Source organism: Xiphophorus couchianus, chromosome 20 (assembly GCF_001444195.1).
Source record: "Xiphophorus couchianus chromosome 20, X_couchianus-1.0, whole genome shotgun sequence".
Classification (NCBI taxonomy): domain Eukaryota; kingdom Metazoa; phylum Chordata; class Actinopteri; order Cyprinodontiformes; family Poeciliidae; genus Xiphophorus; species Xiphophorus couchianus.
Window position 1 is genome coordinate 21,712,284 of NC_040247.1, and position 17,928 is coordinate 21,730,211.

Here is a 17,928-nt window from a genome sequence, read left to right on the forward strand (position 1 = left end):
GCATAAAGAGAATGTATGCTAACTGTGTAATATGCAGATTACACACATCAGTTGTTACTCTGCTGTACAGTACAGCCAAAGAGCCCCGATCTTATGGATGCTGTTGCAAACCGAGTCCCTCTTTCCTTCATGTAACCTAGTGCACAGATGCAACAGCTCAGCAGGGCCGCATGAGCCCAACCTTATCAGCAGGCAAAATAAGTGCCTCCGCTTCATAGCAGAGCTGACAATTAACTGTCGCCCAACGACTGGATCGCTCTGATAACCTTTTATTTGTTCCTCCAGTGCATCCACACTCTTGCAATCTCCCTCCATACGTGTCCAGCCCCAAAGATAGGATCTGAGGTGAACTCCAATCTCTTCCGACATATTGCTGGTACGTTGGATGTACCTTGACATAAGTCTAGTGTGGGTGTTAATCTGTACTGGTGCGCTTCTGTAATCACACCACGATTTTTTGCCATGCTGCTGCCCAGTACGGACTAAGTGACTTTTTTAAAGCTGTTTGTAGTTACCTGTTTGTGCCCATTTTTGGCACAGAATAATTAGATTTTTATCTGGCTGATTCCAGTGGTAAAATCTGAGAGGTCATTAGGCCAGAGAGGGGACGTTGAGACATGTAATGAAAGACACTGCCCTCTAGTGGCTAATTGACAGCATGAGACAAAGACCATGAAGAGACAGTTCAAGTTTAAAAAGCCTCAGGTACATTGAACCGTCCATCGTGAAAACTGAGAAGCTAACTGTGTGGTGACTTTGGGTAATGTCTAAAATTCTTTTTAGTTAATTATGACAGAAATCTATGACTATTCTTCCAACTCACCACTGCTCAAATTTAGTCAAATTAGATGAAGAGCATCTGAGAACACCAATTTTTGGCACAGATTAGATTTTTGTCTGGACTTTATTTAGGACACTTCAATCCTTAAACATGTTTTGACCTGAACCATTCCAATGTAATTTCAACTGCATGTTTATGTGTTTGTCCTGCTGAAAGGTGAATTTCTGCCCATGGCTCAAGTATTTTGGAGCCTCTAGGAGGTTTTATTTAGCTCCAACCATCTTCCCTTTCACTTTTGAAGAATATTATCCCTACAGTGCGACACTTCAACCAACTAAAATCACCACGTTGTAATAACAGCAGTCATTAACATAACTACAAATTCAACTCATGATACCCTTTCATCGGGCGCGCCGTAGTGGCATAGTGGTTGGCGCGACCCGTATTTGGAGGCCTCGAGTCCTCGACGCGGCCGTTGCGGGTTTGACTCCGGGACCCGACGACATTTGCCGCATGTCTTCCCCTCTCTCCTTCCCCGTTTCCTGTCAGCCTACTACCACATAAGGGACACTAGAGCCCACAAAAATACCCCCTGGTGGGGTAAAAAAAAAAAGGATACCCTTTCATCAAAATGGAAAGTTCGAAGCCTAGTCTTTATAGTAACATTCATAATTTTCCTTACTTAATTACACATTATAATGAACCAATTTGTGTTCTATTACATAGACATCTATAAATAAACACTTAAATGTTTGACTTAATGGTGACAAAATGTGAAAAGAACGACAACTGAACGCTTCTGCAAGGTACTGCATATGTTGACTATATTGTAGGAAAAAAGCTAAATTAATATTGTGTATTAATCTTCACAGGCCGTGGATCATTCAAATTGTAAAGACGCAATTTGCTATATACAATTGTTTATTTCTGATTTGCAAAACAAGACAAAATAAACATTACATTTACACCAATTTATAATAGAAAAAAGAAAGAAAAAGAGATCTTGAAATTACATTAGAATTTAGGAGACTCGACAGTCCTGATAAACGGAGCCATACCATGCTGACCGACGCAGGCAGTTTACGGCTAGCAGTTTGAATCAGTCTACATGTCACATACGCTATAGTAAGTGGTTTTGTTGGTTCGGGTAGGATTTGGAGTCAAAATGCAAGGTGAGAATTTCATGCCAGATTCCAAATTGTTAATTGCAAAATGGGGTTACACAATTGATTGACAGAAAGCTAAACAATAAGTCAACCATGCGGCCGGATGACCTTTCTGCTGAAATTTCCGGGAGGAACGTGTGAAGCCAGCAAGCCCGGCTAATACCCTCCCCCTGTGCGGTGAAAGGGCTCATGTTATGGCACACAGCTCAGGGCGGATGTAACTACGGCAACTCTGTTCCTCTTTATTCACCAATGAATAAAAATTAAAAATTATAAAACACTCCCAATTTCATTCAGTGTTTACCTGAAGCAGTTTGACATGGAGACAAGAAAGGCTCACCAAAGTGAACGTTGTTGTTATGATGTGAGGATCTGAATGGAATCGATTTTCCCAGGAAGCACCAGTAAGTTGCACATGTTCTAAAAGACACAATAATCCGAGGAGGCTTGCCCCTTCCACTACCAACTCGTACTTTGGATGATGTTATGTATGGTGTCAACTGCACGCAACATTTTGGCGCCCAAAATTTAAAAAAATAATAATAATACATAAATAAAAAAAAGAAGCGGCATTACATGGATATTGAGGATCTTCAACTTCCCATTGGTGGGGAATTGTAAAAAAAAAAAAAGACTTTGCAACAGAATACTGGAAAAGGTTGAAGGAGAAGACTAGAAAACCAGACATGCATTACAGAGCTCAAGCTATGCCAAAAAAAAACTCTCCCTTCTTCTGTTGCAAAGTCCATCAGGTGGTGGTTGTTGTTTTCTCAAAGCTGCATTCACTCCGGTCATTTCTCTTTAGTTTCCCCTTTAAAAACAACGGGAAGACGCTGCAGATATCAGCATCATGGCAGCAAGATTAACTGCATCCTGCCGGCGACTATCGTTATAAAAACAGTTAAAAGAAGCGACGATGCAGATAAGAATGCTGCAACCTGAGCGAATGCAGCCTCATCCTAGCCAGAGTGGAGATGGTCAGAGTACAGGCACTGGTTAAAAAAAACAACAAAAAAAACTAAACAAAACAAATAAAAAACACTCCTTGTATTTTGTGCATGAAGAAAAGGGGCCAGGGGGAGGCATTGCTAATTCAGAGGAAATAAAAATTGCAAAATGACAAACAAAAACCATGAATGACTTCATTAGCTGGACTCTCCCAAATGTGTGAGACATCTCTGAGGTAATCATTGAAGTATGACTCATTAGACAGCAATAAATATCCACATGAATACAAATATTTAAAAAAGTAAAAACAGAGGCAAATTCTTAAATTCTTAATGCTAAAGCAACTTATGAGCTAAAAAGAGGTAGGTTTTCTTTTTTTTTTTCTCTCTTTTTTTTAGGTAGATTATAATATACATCTATTGTGGACAGTCCTTTTAGTAAGAACTACATTTATGTCAATTCCATTACAATGCCTGTTCTGAAGGGGAAAAAAAAATACTTTAAATCCTTCGTGGGGAAGATGGCTGACAGTTCGGCGTGAATATACATTTGTATTCCAGACAGGATTTGTAATGGCCACAGTTGTACAAGAAAAAAAAATTATAAAACATCTTAAGAACAAGAGAGGAGACTGTAAAGCTTGCTGGTGATAGTGTACCTTAATGTATGTATTTTGCAGGCATTGTTACTGTGTTATGATGCTGTTCTTAAAAAATAAATCTATACAGAGTCTGAGCAGCCTAATCACAACAACAACAAAAAAAGAGAAAAAAAAAAAAGAATAAAAAAACAAACAGGAATCTCTGACAATGCACCATATTCACATTTACTGTATTGGTGTGATTTGGGGGAAATTAAATAAGAGAAAAAGACAAAGTAAAAGAAAAATAACATGTAATCAGATATTTAATGGCACAAAAGAGGATTTCTCCCCCCCGACGCCGTGTGATACTGAGCACAAAAATTATTTAGTGTTTAATTAGTGGCTGTAATACATTCTTGCGAGCTTTCCTGTTCGGTTGTCAAATCCACAAGTGCAACTCCTCTGTTACCCTGTTCTTGTGTGGAGGGAACTCTCCCTGTGGCACTTACACATTCACTGATCCTCCCACGCTACCAGACATGCACAAATCAACGCAGCATCTCAAATAAAAAAGAAGAAGAAGAACAGAGCAAAATCAAACCCACATTGTCATACAAAACAGGGAAAAAAATGAACATGGAGACTTTCAAATCTACAGAAGCCAGTGTTCAGTAACCAAGCACATCATAAACCTCCCCCCCCCACCACCCTTCATTAGACTGACACTAAACACACACGAGTGGTACTACCTAAACACAATCGAGCTTTAACTCCTAACAAGTTCAATCACAGCAGGGTCGTTTGTAGGGCACATCAAATCAAATAAAAAATAAAAGTAAAACACGATTTTTTTTTTATATTGAAGGGCGGCTTTAATTCGTGCTAGGAAAGCTGGTTGAAAGTTGAGCCCCGACTATCAGCTCACAGAGCGACACAGTGACTGAAGTGTTGAAACAAAGTCACAGTGACTTAGAACGGTCTTCATCAGTGTGGAGGATTAAAAAAAAAAAAAAACTGGGCTGAATCAATCAAAGGAACAACTTTTCATATGGAGACATCTCCACAAAACTGGGCGCTCTCTTCCTTCGCCATCTTCCTTATGTAGTTACATTTACCTACCAAGGTGAAGAAAACACCCACTGTATCTCTCTCTTTTTTTTTTTTTACATTTGTCAGGTTACAATCTCAAACTTGGATTTATCCAACACAAAATAGCCCACAATTGAGAAGTGGAAAGAAATTGCACAGCAAATAATGTGGTAGAAGGTGCGACTGTCACTTAGGTGAAAAAGTAGGTGTAAAAGCTACTTTTACACCTACTTCCAAAAGCGCCATGTGTGGCGAACAACTTACATTTGGAACACAGCGTCTTGTAGGTGAAAAATGGTGGTGGCAGCATCATGCTGTGGTAATGTCTTTCTTCGCTTTTGACAGGCAGGCTGAGGATGACATGATGGGAAATGGATCAAGCTAGATATAGGCGCACTGGATTTTGGGGGACTCGATACCAATTTCTTTCCCATCGAAAAAAATTCTTTCACTTCACAAATATATTCTACTTTGCGTTGGTCTCTCTCATCAGATCAAATGAGTGGAAGTTTGTGTCCGTAACTTGACAAAATCTGAAGGTTCAAAAAGTGTGGAGACTTTTCTAAGGTCTTGTATGTTAGACATGGGGTGGTGGTTTACTTAGCTTAAATAGACAAAAAGACATTTTTCTTTTCCTTTGACTTATTTTGTCTGCAAATTTGTCTGTGGTTAAATCGACTGCTATTGTAGAGAAGTGTGAAAATGATTTCTGTGGGAGAATTGCTTCAACACAAAGGACATGTCATCTTTCAAGGTCAAACCTAAACCACACATGTAGCCTCACAACACTGGCCTCAGTTCTTAAATGCTCTTAAATGCTTTCTTGGTAGTTTAGTTTATATGTCGATAGATGCTGTTTGGCGAAGCTTTAGCCAAAGGTGACTTACAGCAGAGAGGAGGCAGATTCCTATAAATATACAAGCTTATGTTCCTAAAGTCATTCATAAATACCATTTTAGCTAAGGACATGATGATTCCCAGGTCTCCAGAGTCATCAGTTCGATGTATTTTAATATAGCAGGTGTAACTTGGCAATTTATATGGCTTATATGTGAGAGCAGCTTATCCTCTTACTAAAAATTTACATTGCAAAGTGAAATCACACTATACAGATGATAATCAGTCCAACACACAAGCAATCCCCGTTTTAGCCATTTCTTGATCTTTCCTACTGAAGGATGTACCCAAACAAAAAACACAGAACAGAGTGCTTCAAAACAAAGTGTTAATAAATCCGAATCAAATTGTGTTTGCATATTTCTTTCTGGGGTGGGGAAAAAAAAAAAAAAAAAGTCTTCGGGATCCTTGTAGCCCTATGTACAGCGGTAGACATTATATAGTTTTAATATATGTAAATATATATATACCTGGTATTTACAGGATGCAGCCACTAGAGGGCTGCGCAGCATACAACATCAAACAGGAGGGCCAGGCTGTGGAGGTGCACAGCACCTCTGCAACTACCAGGCCCTCGGACATTCTAGAAAATCCACTTCCCAGTCAGAAACGAAAGGGGTGTGATATTTGTGGAGGTCCGAAGCAGCTTCCCAAGCTCTCCGCCCTCTGAGCTCACGGTATACTGGATAGGAACAATTCATGGAATTGGTTTTTATAGGCGAAATGACACGAAACGCGCAAAAACAACTATTGCAATTATTTCCATATTTATGCCAAGTCCAAGTAAAGTATGCAGCTATATATAAACAAGAAGATAGGCCCCCAGCTTTGGCCTCCGCTTACTGTTCCAGTTAGGTTTGGCATGTTAGCCCTTTAAACATCTGTGATAATATACTGGATGCAGAGGGGTGGCTTAACAGTGCTTAGAATATATGAGATAGCAGTATTTATAAACATAGAAATAAACAATCAAACCATAGATTAATCAAAGATACTTTGAGGAGTTACAAGCCATTAAGAGGTCCTGGTTTGATCAATAATTAGCAGTGTAAAAATAGCTAATACTAGTGGCTAATTCTCACCTCAAACCCAGCCACCTTATTAAAGTCCTAAAGTCCTAGCAAAAACCTCACTGAATCACAGAAAATGCTCTGGATTCTGTAGTATAAATCCGTATGATGATAGTTTCCTTCATTATAGTCAACTTGCAGAGTGGCTGCATGAGGAAAGCTAACCATGGAGCAGCAGTAATGGAAGCAGTTTCTAGATTATTTGACCATACCTTTGGTGAAACTTTGAAAGGCATGTGTGCACAGTCATTTTCATATGTTGCCTTGGAAAGAATCAAAAATAAAAACAAATAAACAAACAAAAAAGACAATTTCAAGATGACCAAAGATTCAAAGTTGTGTGCAGGCACTGCTTTTGCACTGGTAAACTAGAAATGTGCGGTATCCAAACTGTTTGTGTGAAAGTGACTCTTTCACCGAGGTGATGTAGTTATAAAACAACCCAGTAAAATGAAGAGGTAGCTGAACTGAATGGCTAAATGTATAACTGAGGATGCTTGTTGTGAAAAGTTGTGTGTACACAACACGTGCACGCACAAAATGTCCAGGCATCTTAAAGCAGCTGTTTGAATTAAATAAGTAGAAAAACATGTATATAGATATATAGGCAAATGTCCTGTGGATAGCTTAGTTTGTAGTACATGACATTCCCTTGTTTACTGTATTATTTAACATCTGCTTGCTCTCCGCACAAGCTTGGCCTTTGAAGCAAGACACACTTCTTCAGACGTTACAGAGATGAAGACACACACCAACACACACGCACACACACGCACTATACTTTCTCTGCTCCACTTGCTCCGTAACCCACGTCAGCTTAAAGTCCATCCAGCACCTTCTCAGCTCTCTCTGTCCGTTTTCACCCCGCCGCTGCTGATGTTCGGCGGCGGATTCTAAGAGACTTCGCTGCCGAACACTTCCAGCACCAGCGGAGTGAGCTGCATGCTGTGTTCCGGCTGGAAGGACAGTGAGCGGTACTGTTTGGAGTGCTCTTCGTTGAGGCTGCGCAGGTCGGCCAGCTTCTGGATCATCTTGGCATACAGCAGCTGTCCACCCGGGTGGTGGAGCCGGATGTAGGCCTGCAGGGTCTCTGACAGCTTGTCTTGGAGAGCTTCGATTCTCGAGTGGTCCTGCACACCTGGACGGTCTGCGTCGGGTGACAGGGAAAAAAAACCATATATATATTTACGGTTGTTCCAGAGGTGACTGAACAGGAATAGAAAATAAACAGAAACGAGGATGAAGCAAATAATATCTCTATGTTCTGTGCAGAGCTTACAGAACACGCCTTTCTCCCTCCTCACAGTACCTGGAGAGAGCAAACAGATGGCCATCAGCAGCACATGTTCCTCTTCATGGAGGTTCAGCTTCTTCAGGCCCACCTGGAACTTCACCAGAGGCTCCAGCAGCTCTAGGGTGTGGCCCGCTATGAGAGACGAGCATATGATACATTCTGGTGAAGTTTACGATCACAAACTAATGGCACTCTTCTGTAAGACTGTCTGTCGGACACCAGCATTCGTGGCTCCATCCATTACAGCAAGTTGTGCCGATCGGTAAGATGTCCTTTCCCTGAAAAGCTGCGTTGGTTTTATGCCAGGTGTAACGAGACTCACACCGGCCTGCGGTGCTTTCGATGCTGCTCTGCATCGTTTCGTGACCTCCTAGATGGGGTCGTCATTGTGAAGTAATTTTAGTCGACTGACCGCTGCGGGGAGGTTTACCGCTGCTCCATGTTTACTCCGTTTGTAGACAGCGCCGCTCGCTGTGCTTTGCTAGATTACCAAACCTCAGAAATGGTTTCGTAATCCAGACTGATTAGATGTCAGTGACTTTGTATCTCACCTATTCGTTTAATCGGGACATGATGTGTTGCTTTTTAAGATCTTTCAGCCTACTTTTCAAATAGGGTCTATTTAAGTGTTTTGTTGATTTTGCAAGTTTTGCACTAACTGGTTCTGGCTGTACAAAATTAACATAGAAGATGTGAATAATCTCCATTAATAATTTTTAACAATGGGGTATTGATAGTCTTCACTCTTATTATTTAAAAAATACATTTTTAATCTACTCAGGTTATGTTTGACATAAAAACTTTTCAATGTGGCATAAAGGAAAATATGTGATGGGGCAATTACTGTTTCACACAACTGTATGTGTAGTATAATTTTATCAAGCATGGGCTTGTTACTGACGTCAATAAATCTCGTAAACATTTGACGTTGCGCCATTACATGCAACGTTGCCCCTCCCCTGCATGTTTCTGCCCATTTCTGGTCAGCCAGCTAAAAAATAAAAAAATAAAATAAAATATCACTCCCAACTTTTTCCTCACTTACAAATAAGACAAATTTGTCTCTGTGGAAATACAGCCACTCACTAAAAACATGAAGAGCCAAGGGTTGTAAAGTAAAGCAGTGCCACCCATCGCAGTTGGCAAGCTACAATCAATCTGCTAATGTGAGGCCGTTATGAAACTCTAAGGAGCTGAGCAGTGGAAAGGTCAAATATCCTGGAAAATAAGCTTTTGAAAACCACAACTACTTTCAGAATGTCTTTATTTTATATTCCTGCTTTAGTTTATGTATTAAAATAAAATAAAAAAATAAAGGTCAAGTTTTATGACAGAAATATGGAGTGCATTACAATATTTTAGCAGCAGCAGGAATATATGTTGCTTTTCAGTTTTAAATGAGTGGCTATGCCATGTAAAACATATTTTTATGTAAATACAACGACATAATAAAAAAATACCTTGCAAAGGTCATCTTACCTGCCCAGTAGACATAAATACACACAGAGCTCAGCTTTTAACTCAGTACAGATAGGTCAGTGTAAAATGGTCCAAGTAATGGAGACAAAAGAGCATCATGTTTGTGACGTCCGCCTCTGTGCCAAGTTTAACATTATGAAGCAAAATGCTGTATATTGTTATTTAATGCTACAGAATTGAACAGATCAAGTTCCCTGCCTTTCTGAGACTACCGCTACTTTACATTAAGCAATCTAAAAAAAAAACACCTTTAATTTTCTTACATTACAAGCATCCAGAAAAACGCTCATAATGCACACAACACCCTGCAAGCATGTATTGTTTTTCTCAAACTTTGTTGAAAGAGGTTGTTCTGCAAGTCCACCATAGTGAATGTTTCACAAAAGCGTGAAGAGTACAGAATGCACACGCTATTGATTAGTGCATGAGAAAACACGTCTGTTCTCTCATGTTTCTGACAAACACTCAGTGACCGAAAGTCCTCAGCGACAGATAAGAGCATAACAGCGCTTCTCCTGCTGGTTCACACACTTGTTGTTTTGCACAAGGAGCAGGTCAGGAGTGACATTCCTTACATGATCGCAGAAAGAGATCTTGCTTGAGCGGTAAAGGAAAGCTATGCCCAAAGGGCTAAAGATATGCAAGACTGGTTATGCAGTGACAATTAAATTAGCACCTTTGTCCCAAAAGAGTAAACACTGGGCATTTCTGGTTACTGTGTGTATTGTTTATAACCTCTGATACAGATACCTGCAACAACATTCTTAACATACACACACACACACACACATATACAGTATATATGTATGTATTTTCTATAACTTCTAGCTGTTAAAATGTGTTCAGTTTGTAAATAACCCTGAACAGTGGCTTGTCTTCAGAGCAGTCAAACTGACAAATCAAATATAGCAGCTTTCAGACTGACCTTTGGTGACATCACTGATCTGGTATTTAAAGTCAGGCCCACCGCAGCTCCAGGACATGTCTTCCAGGTTGAAACTTTGATTCGACCGCAGCATGATCACCTCAATAGCACTGGACTTGAGCAGAGCAATCTGGTCCTCTGCAGTTAGCTCCCTGGAGTAAAAGACGCATGGTTCATTTCAAACAGGGTTAGCTAATAAAACCGCAAAACCTACTACTAATTATGTCAAACTTTATCAGTTTGGTGTAGAAAAATCATGGCTCTTTCGTAGTTTAATTTTTGAAACGCAGTTGAAGTTCAAGGCTACTCAGGACTCTAAAAGATAATGTGCAACTGTTTGTTTTGTTTGCAAGCTGACACATGGACAGGTTACTACTTCTTTAAGCTTAGTTAAAACATTTCTTCTGGTAACAACAATTCTTTCAAAAATATTTCTAAACATAGCTAATGAACTGACGGGAGTTATGAGCTGAGGCCTGGAGACGTCAAGGGGAGGACCCAGGGTGTTGTTAAAGGGATTAGAAAGCAGATTCAAAGAGGGCAAACAGGGTCTAAGGTAATTTTTCACGTCCATTACCTATTATGAAACCTTTAGGAAAATACAGGCTCTGGCTTGTTTCTGCCTTGACTTTGAATTGACCCTTCGACACACATTGCGTTTGTCCCCGTCAACACACTGACACACACACTCCAGAAGAAACAGTTTCCATGAGGATAACAGAAACGGCCTCTCGAAAATAATCTTTGCTGCACAAAATAAATAAAGAGTGTCAATGCGCCGATCAGCGATTTACAGATTCTAATTTTGGCTTTCTTAAAAACAATAACGTGGAACAAAGAGTAACTATAAAATCAAATAAACATTAACATATACATTAAGTTTCATGTAAGAGACTGTAGTTTGTAATACCAGATAAAATGGAGGAATTATAAGATTATCCCCATTTATTTGTGCTTTGACAAATAAATGAGTTTTATTAAACATAAAAAAAGAAACGTCAAAGAACGTGATGCATTTTTACATTTAAAGGAAGGACGTTTTAGTATAGAAACAAATTTAATACTTTACCTGGGAATCACTGCATTACATTTTGCATATTATTTTGTTAGTTCATCTTTTTTTCTTTATATCTTTGAATCTTAAGGTGCCACGGAAAGATCTGTATTTCTTGTATTTCCTGATGTTACTGAAATACATTCTTATCAGATTCACAACTTGGGTGTGTGAGTGACTGTAGGAGGAAACTTTGGCTCTTGAAGTTTGGAGAGCTACCTACAAGACACACTTGTAGCACGGTTTTAGGAAATGCCTACTGTTTTATGAAATAAAGCATTTTGTGAGGCATTCTACAATACATCATTAATCTGGCTGACATGGCCTTTAAACCATGGCTACATGCCACACAATGGCATAAAATCAATTCAATTGGCAGAAAAGATATGTGAGCAAAGTCTTCAAAAGTGTGCCAAATGTCACTTTTAGATAAGAATTCATGAACTTTACAAATAAATTAACATGAGGAGCAATTCCAAAGGTTTAGGGAAGCAAAGGTTTTGTTTTCCTAAGTATATCAGAATAAAACAAACAAAAACAACAAATGAACAAAAATGAAATCAAGAAAAAATAGATTATAGACAGTAAAATTCCTCCTTCCAGTTTATCTCTTCTTGCACTGTTCATGGGTTAAAGTTCACAGGTGGGAATCAAAAACAAAACAGTCAATAATTCTTCTGTTATACAATGTAGTCGTTCGCTTTTATTGCTATATTCCTTACAACTTGAAAGTATTTATACTGTTTGAACTTTGTCACACGATAAGCATAAACCTTCATATATTTTGTTTGTTTAATGTGATTTCACTAAAGCTCACTGTCAGTCTGGTTGTGAAGCATCTGTGATATCAACATTTTTGACATCTATTTTGATGTCTTGCTGTGGATTCTCAATTGGATTAAGAGCCAGACTTTGACTAGGTCATTTCAAAATGTGTACACCTAAATCTAAGTCATTCCTGTCTTGTTGGAAGGTGGATTTTGGCAGAGTTTCAAGTCTTTTGCAGCTCCTGATGTATTGGTTGTAGGATTGTAGACTGTTTTGTGTAATCAGCTCCATCCATCCATCTTCCCATCAACTCTAGCATGCGTGTCGATGCTAAAAATGCACAGTGATGGCTTTTACACAACTGTATTTGTTGGATACAAATGTACACCACACTTTTTTGGTTTCTATAAAAACATATCATTTATAATTTTTTGTATCATTGTGTCACCTTTAACGATAAACATTCAAATTTACAGTTGTTTTGTGTCAAAATATGAATAAATCTCAAAGGGTGTGAATATTTTTCAAAAGTGCTATGAATGGTAATGCAAGTTGAAAGCTGTTTCTTAGTTGAGCTTAAAGATATTCTTCATGCACACACTGACGTACCTGAAACCAGGAATCATCTTGGCAAACCCAATCACTTTCTGTATACTGTAAGAGACCAGGTCAGCCAGGTGGGGAAGCATTGAGTAGCTGGAGCCTTCCTCCTCGCTGGAGTCCGGGCTGTTGCCGTGTTCCTGGTACATCATCAGCAGGTTGTTGAAGTTCATTTTAGTGTCAACAGACTCTGCAGCGACAAATTAGTTCATGTTTAACACCATATTAAAATAATGAGACACACAATGACACATAGATGATTAGGAAATAAATAAGCAGAGGTTTGATGAGCTGTGGAGAGCAGCTTGGAAAACATATGGAGCATTTACAGCTAGCAACGGTTGTTTTCCATAATTTGTCCCTGCTTGCTGTGTGTTTGTACAAGCTCAGACCATGTCTTGAGCCGTCTTCACTTCATTAGTGATAGATGCATTAATGAATGGCTGTTTACAAGTGGGAGTCAGGTGTCTGCATGGTACTTATTATTCGAAGGGGTTTGCCTGGATTCTCAGCACTGTAGGCTAATTTAATGCCATAATCCACCATGTAGTTAAAAAAAAGCAAACCGGAAAATGAAAATATGTTTCTCAAACTTGCCTTAGATATCATGATATAACTTTTTAGAATATTCAAATAAAAAGGGTCACATTGCTGGATAAACTAGTGTTTTTATTTGTGAAGCTTTTTACCTGGAGAGTGACTGAAGGAGTCAGAGGAAGCATCAGAGAAGGAGTGGAGGGAGGCAGCTCTGCTCGCGCTTCGCGTCACTGGGCCCTCGCGCACAGGAGGCTGCACAGGAGAGGGAGGGATTTTATGAAAGCTCAACCACAAAAACGGCCTTCCCTTGCCATTTTGCCTAAGATTAATTTATATAGGTGTGTCTCAAAAAAGTAGAATATCATCAAGAAAACATTTATTTCAGTAATTTGAAACTGAAATTTCAAATTACTGAAATTAAAAAGTGAAACAAGTAACAGACTGTGACACACTAATGATGTTTTTCAAGAGTGGATTTCCATAAACTTAATTATTACAGTATGAAACAAATAAAAATCTGACATTTTTCACAGAAAACTACAATGTTACATTGGGCTTACTATGTAGCATGTCATGGAGGTGATCAGCCGGTGGGTCTGATCGCCCACAGGCTGCTTTAACACCAGTCTTCAGTTCGTTTGCCTATTTTGGACTTCTCTCAATTTTGTTTTGTCAATATCCAGAGATTCTATATGGCAGAGGTGTCCACCTCCAATCCTCGAGAACTGCATATTCTAGAAGTGTTCCTGCTCTAACATGTTTTAATTAATTGGTAGGATTACATTCTCAGTGGTCAAGTTGTGCAGAGATGTGTTAATGACCGACTATTAAGTCAGATGGGATGAACCAAAGAACAATTTAAAACATGAAGGACAGAAGCCCTTAAGGAGTGAATTTGGACACTAATACTCTATTGGATTTATGTCTGGCAAGTCTGCAGTCCAATCAAACACAGTACTGCAATAGTCAATAAAGCAGGCATTGCCACGTCCTGATAGAAAATGAAAACATAATCTCCATAAAGTTTTCCAGCAGAGGACATGGGAACCTTGAGAAACTGTGCAGCCATATTCTGATTAGTATAAGTAGGACACTTCTGACAAGTTTCAGGTTCAAGAATCTCTTAGCATTAAAAATATAAACATGTCCTGGATACATCTGTGTATGGTGACTTATCAAGCCCAACATAATAGTGCTGGATTGAAAATGCAATCATTAATCCCCTATTAGGGATTCCGTTGTCTTTTCACATCATGAAAGTTGATTGTGGGATATGTGCGCTTTCAGATTATCTAAATGAGATTGTGGAACCAACTCAATGCTTTCTATTGGTATTCTTGGAAAATTTCCTCTATGTGTAGCTGTCTTCAGACAGGTTGTCCAAATACATTACATGCTTCAAACACAAGCGAAGTTGTTAAACGACACCCTAACCATTAAAGCTACAACTTTTTTTCTGCTTGGTGAAAGAATAACTATGAATCAATGAACGAATGAATCATTTGTAAGGAGCCACTGAATTTAGTTGTGGTCGAAAACTTGTGAATCTCCTCCAAACTCTTAAATGGGTTTTGCTTCACAATATTCTTCAGGCTGTGATTATTATTTCTATCGTATTTTCATTGCAGCAATATGCTCACATACAGCACTCTGAATTGATGTTGATGAAGTACAGAAATAATTATCTTCTCAGTGATATTCTAATTTAGTCAGATGCACTTGTATTTACACAGAAAAAAGTCACAAGAATGTACATGAGAGGAAGTTTAATGGATGAGAAAATGGGACAGAAATGAATGGCCTGTTTCTGGGTTATGTGGATAGTATTTAAGAAGAGAAATCATTCAAGTGATCGTTCACATTATTGTATTAGTGAAAAGTCAATGTGTTATTACTATTAGATGAAAGAAAGCCAAGATGGCAAATGACTAAAGTCAGTCTTTGTCATTTACACATTTTAGCCCTGCATTGTGCTGATATGATGTCGAGCAAAATTAACTGAGACACCAACCCTAAAGCGGCAGAAATCAGAGTAGGAGTCGTCGTATGTTTTGTGGTGTGCCTCCACCAACGTGGCAATGACGTGACTCTGTTCATCTGAGAGTCTCGGTCTCCGTGCTTCCTTTTCTGCTTCACGTTGTGCCTCCTCGTCCTTCCTCCGCTGAATCAGGTCCTTCTTTCTCTGCACTTCCTCGTCCGTCAGAATGACTGCAAGGTCAAGACAAAGAGAACGTTTGAAATCTACACCCAGAGCAAACTCAACTTCCAGATGAAAAAAAAAGAAAATAAATGCTTTCTTTGGGTAAAAATAGCACAAATAAAACAGAAGAAAAACCAAACAGGTCAGGAAAACCAATGGATGACAAATTATAAATAACCACACAAACAGAATCCATCCAAATATCAAAAACTGTTCAAAGGTACATTACTTGGGCTCAACACTGTGATGACAGGCATGTTTATGTTGCATTGGGTGAAAGGAGGTTGTTATTCTCTGGAGGAAGAGAATGGGAGGGGATGGGTCTATATGGAGACCCCTGCTGCACTGAACAACCGAACACATTGTCTTTGTTCCGTTTGCTCCTTGTTGTTCTAGCCGCTGAATTAGTTCACAGAAACAGAGAGAGAGAGCCGGCTCTTGACAACATGCTGCTGTTTTTGCAACAGTAACAGCCACATCACTGGCTCCTGTTCACATAAAGCTTACTGTAAGCTCTGTTGCCAACAAAAAAAAAAAAAGGTGGAGGGTGAAAAAACAAAAAAAAACATTCACCTGGCAGGCTGAGACCATTTGCATAAAAGAGAACTTTGGACAATATCCGGATATTAGCAGAAAACAAGACGAGATGTGCCTGCCATATGCAGACTATAAAAACAAACATAAAACTGTAGCGAGAAGAGGCCAGGAAAGATTGCACATAAGGTGTTTAAACTTCAGATGTGGTATACTTTACACAATGCCGAGAGGCACTTGTTTAAACAAAGCATGTAAACACTCTAAAAAGGGGCAAAGGCCCAGAGATACTTAACCTGAGTCGAAAGATTACATAACAGACAAAAGTCCCCCCGGCCCCCAGTCCTGATGAATGCATATACCAGTTGTACAACTTAAAAAAAAAAGGGTGTTTGTTTTCTTTGCCTTTTTCCCCTCCTCTGGAGAAATCGGATCTGATGTAATGGAAGTACAGTAAGGAAACATATTTCTTTACATTCTTTTGGTGGGAAGCTGCTCTTGGATCAAACCCTGGTATTAACTTTATTTATACACAGCATGTTGGGTAAATTACAACACAAAAGCTCAAGTTTCCAACCAGATAATCTATTAACAAAGCCACACAATAATCAAAAGAGCAAATTATAACCTAGCAACTAAATTTAAAAAAGACCCCTACTTTAAGAGTTATAGTGTTTTTATGGCTGTTTGGAACTATTGAGGATTAAACTGAAAGATACTTGAAAACTTCTTGTTGGCAAATATCAGCTTAAACGAATTCCAGCTACAAGGGTTAGAATCAAGCACTGAAAATATGGGTCACCGGGTTTTTTTTCCCCACTTACACTCTTTCATCATGCCAATGTCCACACAGCGTTTGAGGCGGCATGCCTGGCAGTGACGCCTGTTGTCCTTGGTGATGGTGCAACTGCCGTTAAAGGGACATGTGAAGGAGGCCTTGCGTTTCATGCTGCGCCTAAATAAATGACATACATTTCAAAGGTTATTGAAATATGTCTACGGTTCCTTGCAAAGGTTTTCATAACCCTTGAACTTTTTTCCACCTTTTGTCACGTTATAACAAAGTGTGGTGTGTGTACTAATAGTGCAACCCAAAGTAGCACATAATTGTTGAGTGGGAGAAAAACATTCCGTTTTTCAACTTGTCTCAAATAAAAATGAAACGTGAGGGGTGATTTGTATTCAGACTACAGCTACTTCTTCAGAGAGTAAGATGTAGCTGTTCAAGCTTCAAAAGTCTCAAGTCAAAAGTTATTGTGACAGACGATTGTAGAAATGTTGTGAAGAATAGTATAACGTTGTTTTCTGGGTAAACAGAAAATATACTTTATTTTACAATTTAGTTTTTTCTTTATTAAAAGGGACACACATTTGCAGTGTTTTGCACAAATATAATCAAGGCAGAAATAGATATTTTTTCCTTCAGGTCTAGGATTAAAAAGAAAAAAGCAAAAATATGGACATGCCAAGGAATCTGAGGGTAATAGAGAAGTTGAGCAAAATAGTGACGCAGAGTAATGATTTAGTCACACGAACGTATGAGCATCTATAAACTTATGTGAGCTGAAACACAGATGAACGTGCTTTATGAGAGTTCAAACGAAGGCCATGTGAGAGACGAGGAAGGAGATTATTAAACATCCGTTTTTTTCTGTTTTCCTTTTGAATACCGACACTGTTGGGAGGAACAGACGCAAATGTACAGAACAGACGCGCATACTTCAAAACAAAACGTAGGAAAACAAATTGTTTCAGTTTTGCATTTGCTTCAAATTTTAAACTTTTCCAAGTAAGGGGGCAGAGAGAAGGGGTCAGTACAGTGGATAGGTTGTTACAACAGTTGCCGCACAGCAACAAGGCTTTGGGTTCGTTTCCAGGGGGAGTCTGCAGGTCTTTGCTGTGCATGAGAGTTTTCTCCAGGCCTTCAGCTTTTCTAAGATTGCCCAAAAAACGCATGACAGATTAGTTGGCAACTTTAAATTGCCATTAAAGTGAAACTAACT

At 39.1% G+C, this 17,928-nt stretch overlaps 1 protein-coding gene across 2 annotated transcripts in view; it reads right to left on the reverse strand.

Moving 5' to 3' along the window:
- Nucleotides 1–1,688: 1,688 nt before the first annotated feature.
- Nucleotides 1,689–17,928, reverse strand: part of LOC114135384 (vitamin D3 receptor B) — a 31,645-nt gene continuing 15,405 nt past the window's right edge. For both annotated transcript variants that reach the window (XM_028002642.1, XM_028002641.1), the window contains exons 4-10: nt 16,750–16,880; nt 15,203–15,399; nt 13,344–13,443; nt 12,664–12,844; nt 10,233–10,384; nt 7,844–7,960; nt 1,689–7,681 (exon numbers count right to left, since the gene is read on the reverse strand). In XM_028002642.1, the coding sequence (XP_027858443.1) occupies nt 7,428–7,681; nt 7,844–7,960; nt 10,233–10,384; nt 12,664–12,844; nt 13,344–13,443; nt 15,203–15,399; nt 16,750–16,880 (1,132 nt within the window). In that variant the 3' untranslated portion in view covers nt 1,689–7,427. The remainder of the gene's footprint in view (nt 7,682–7,843; nt 7,961–10,232; nt 10,385–12,663; nt 12,845–13,343; nt 13,444–15,202; nt 15,400–16,749; nt 16,881–17,928) is intronic.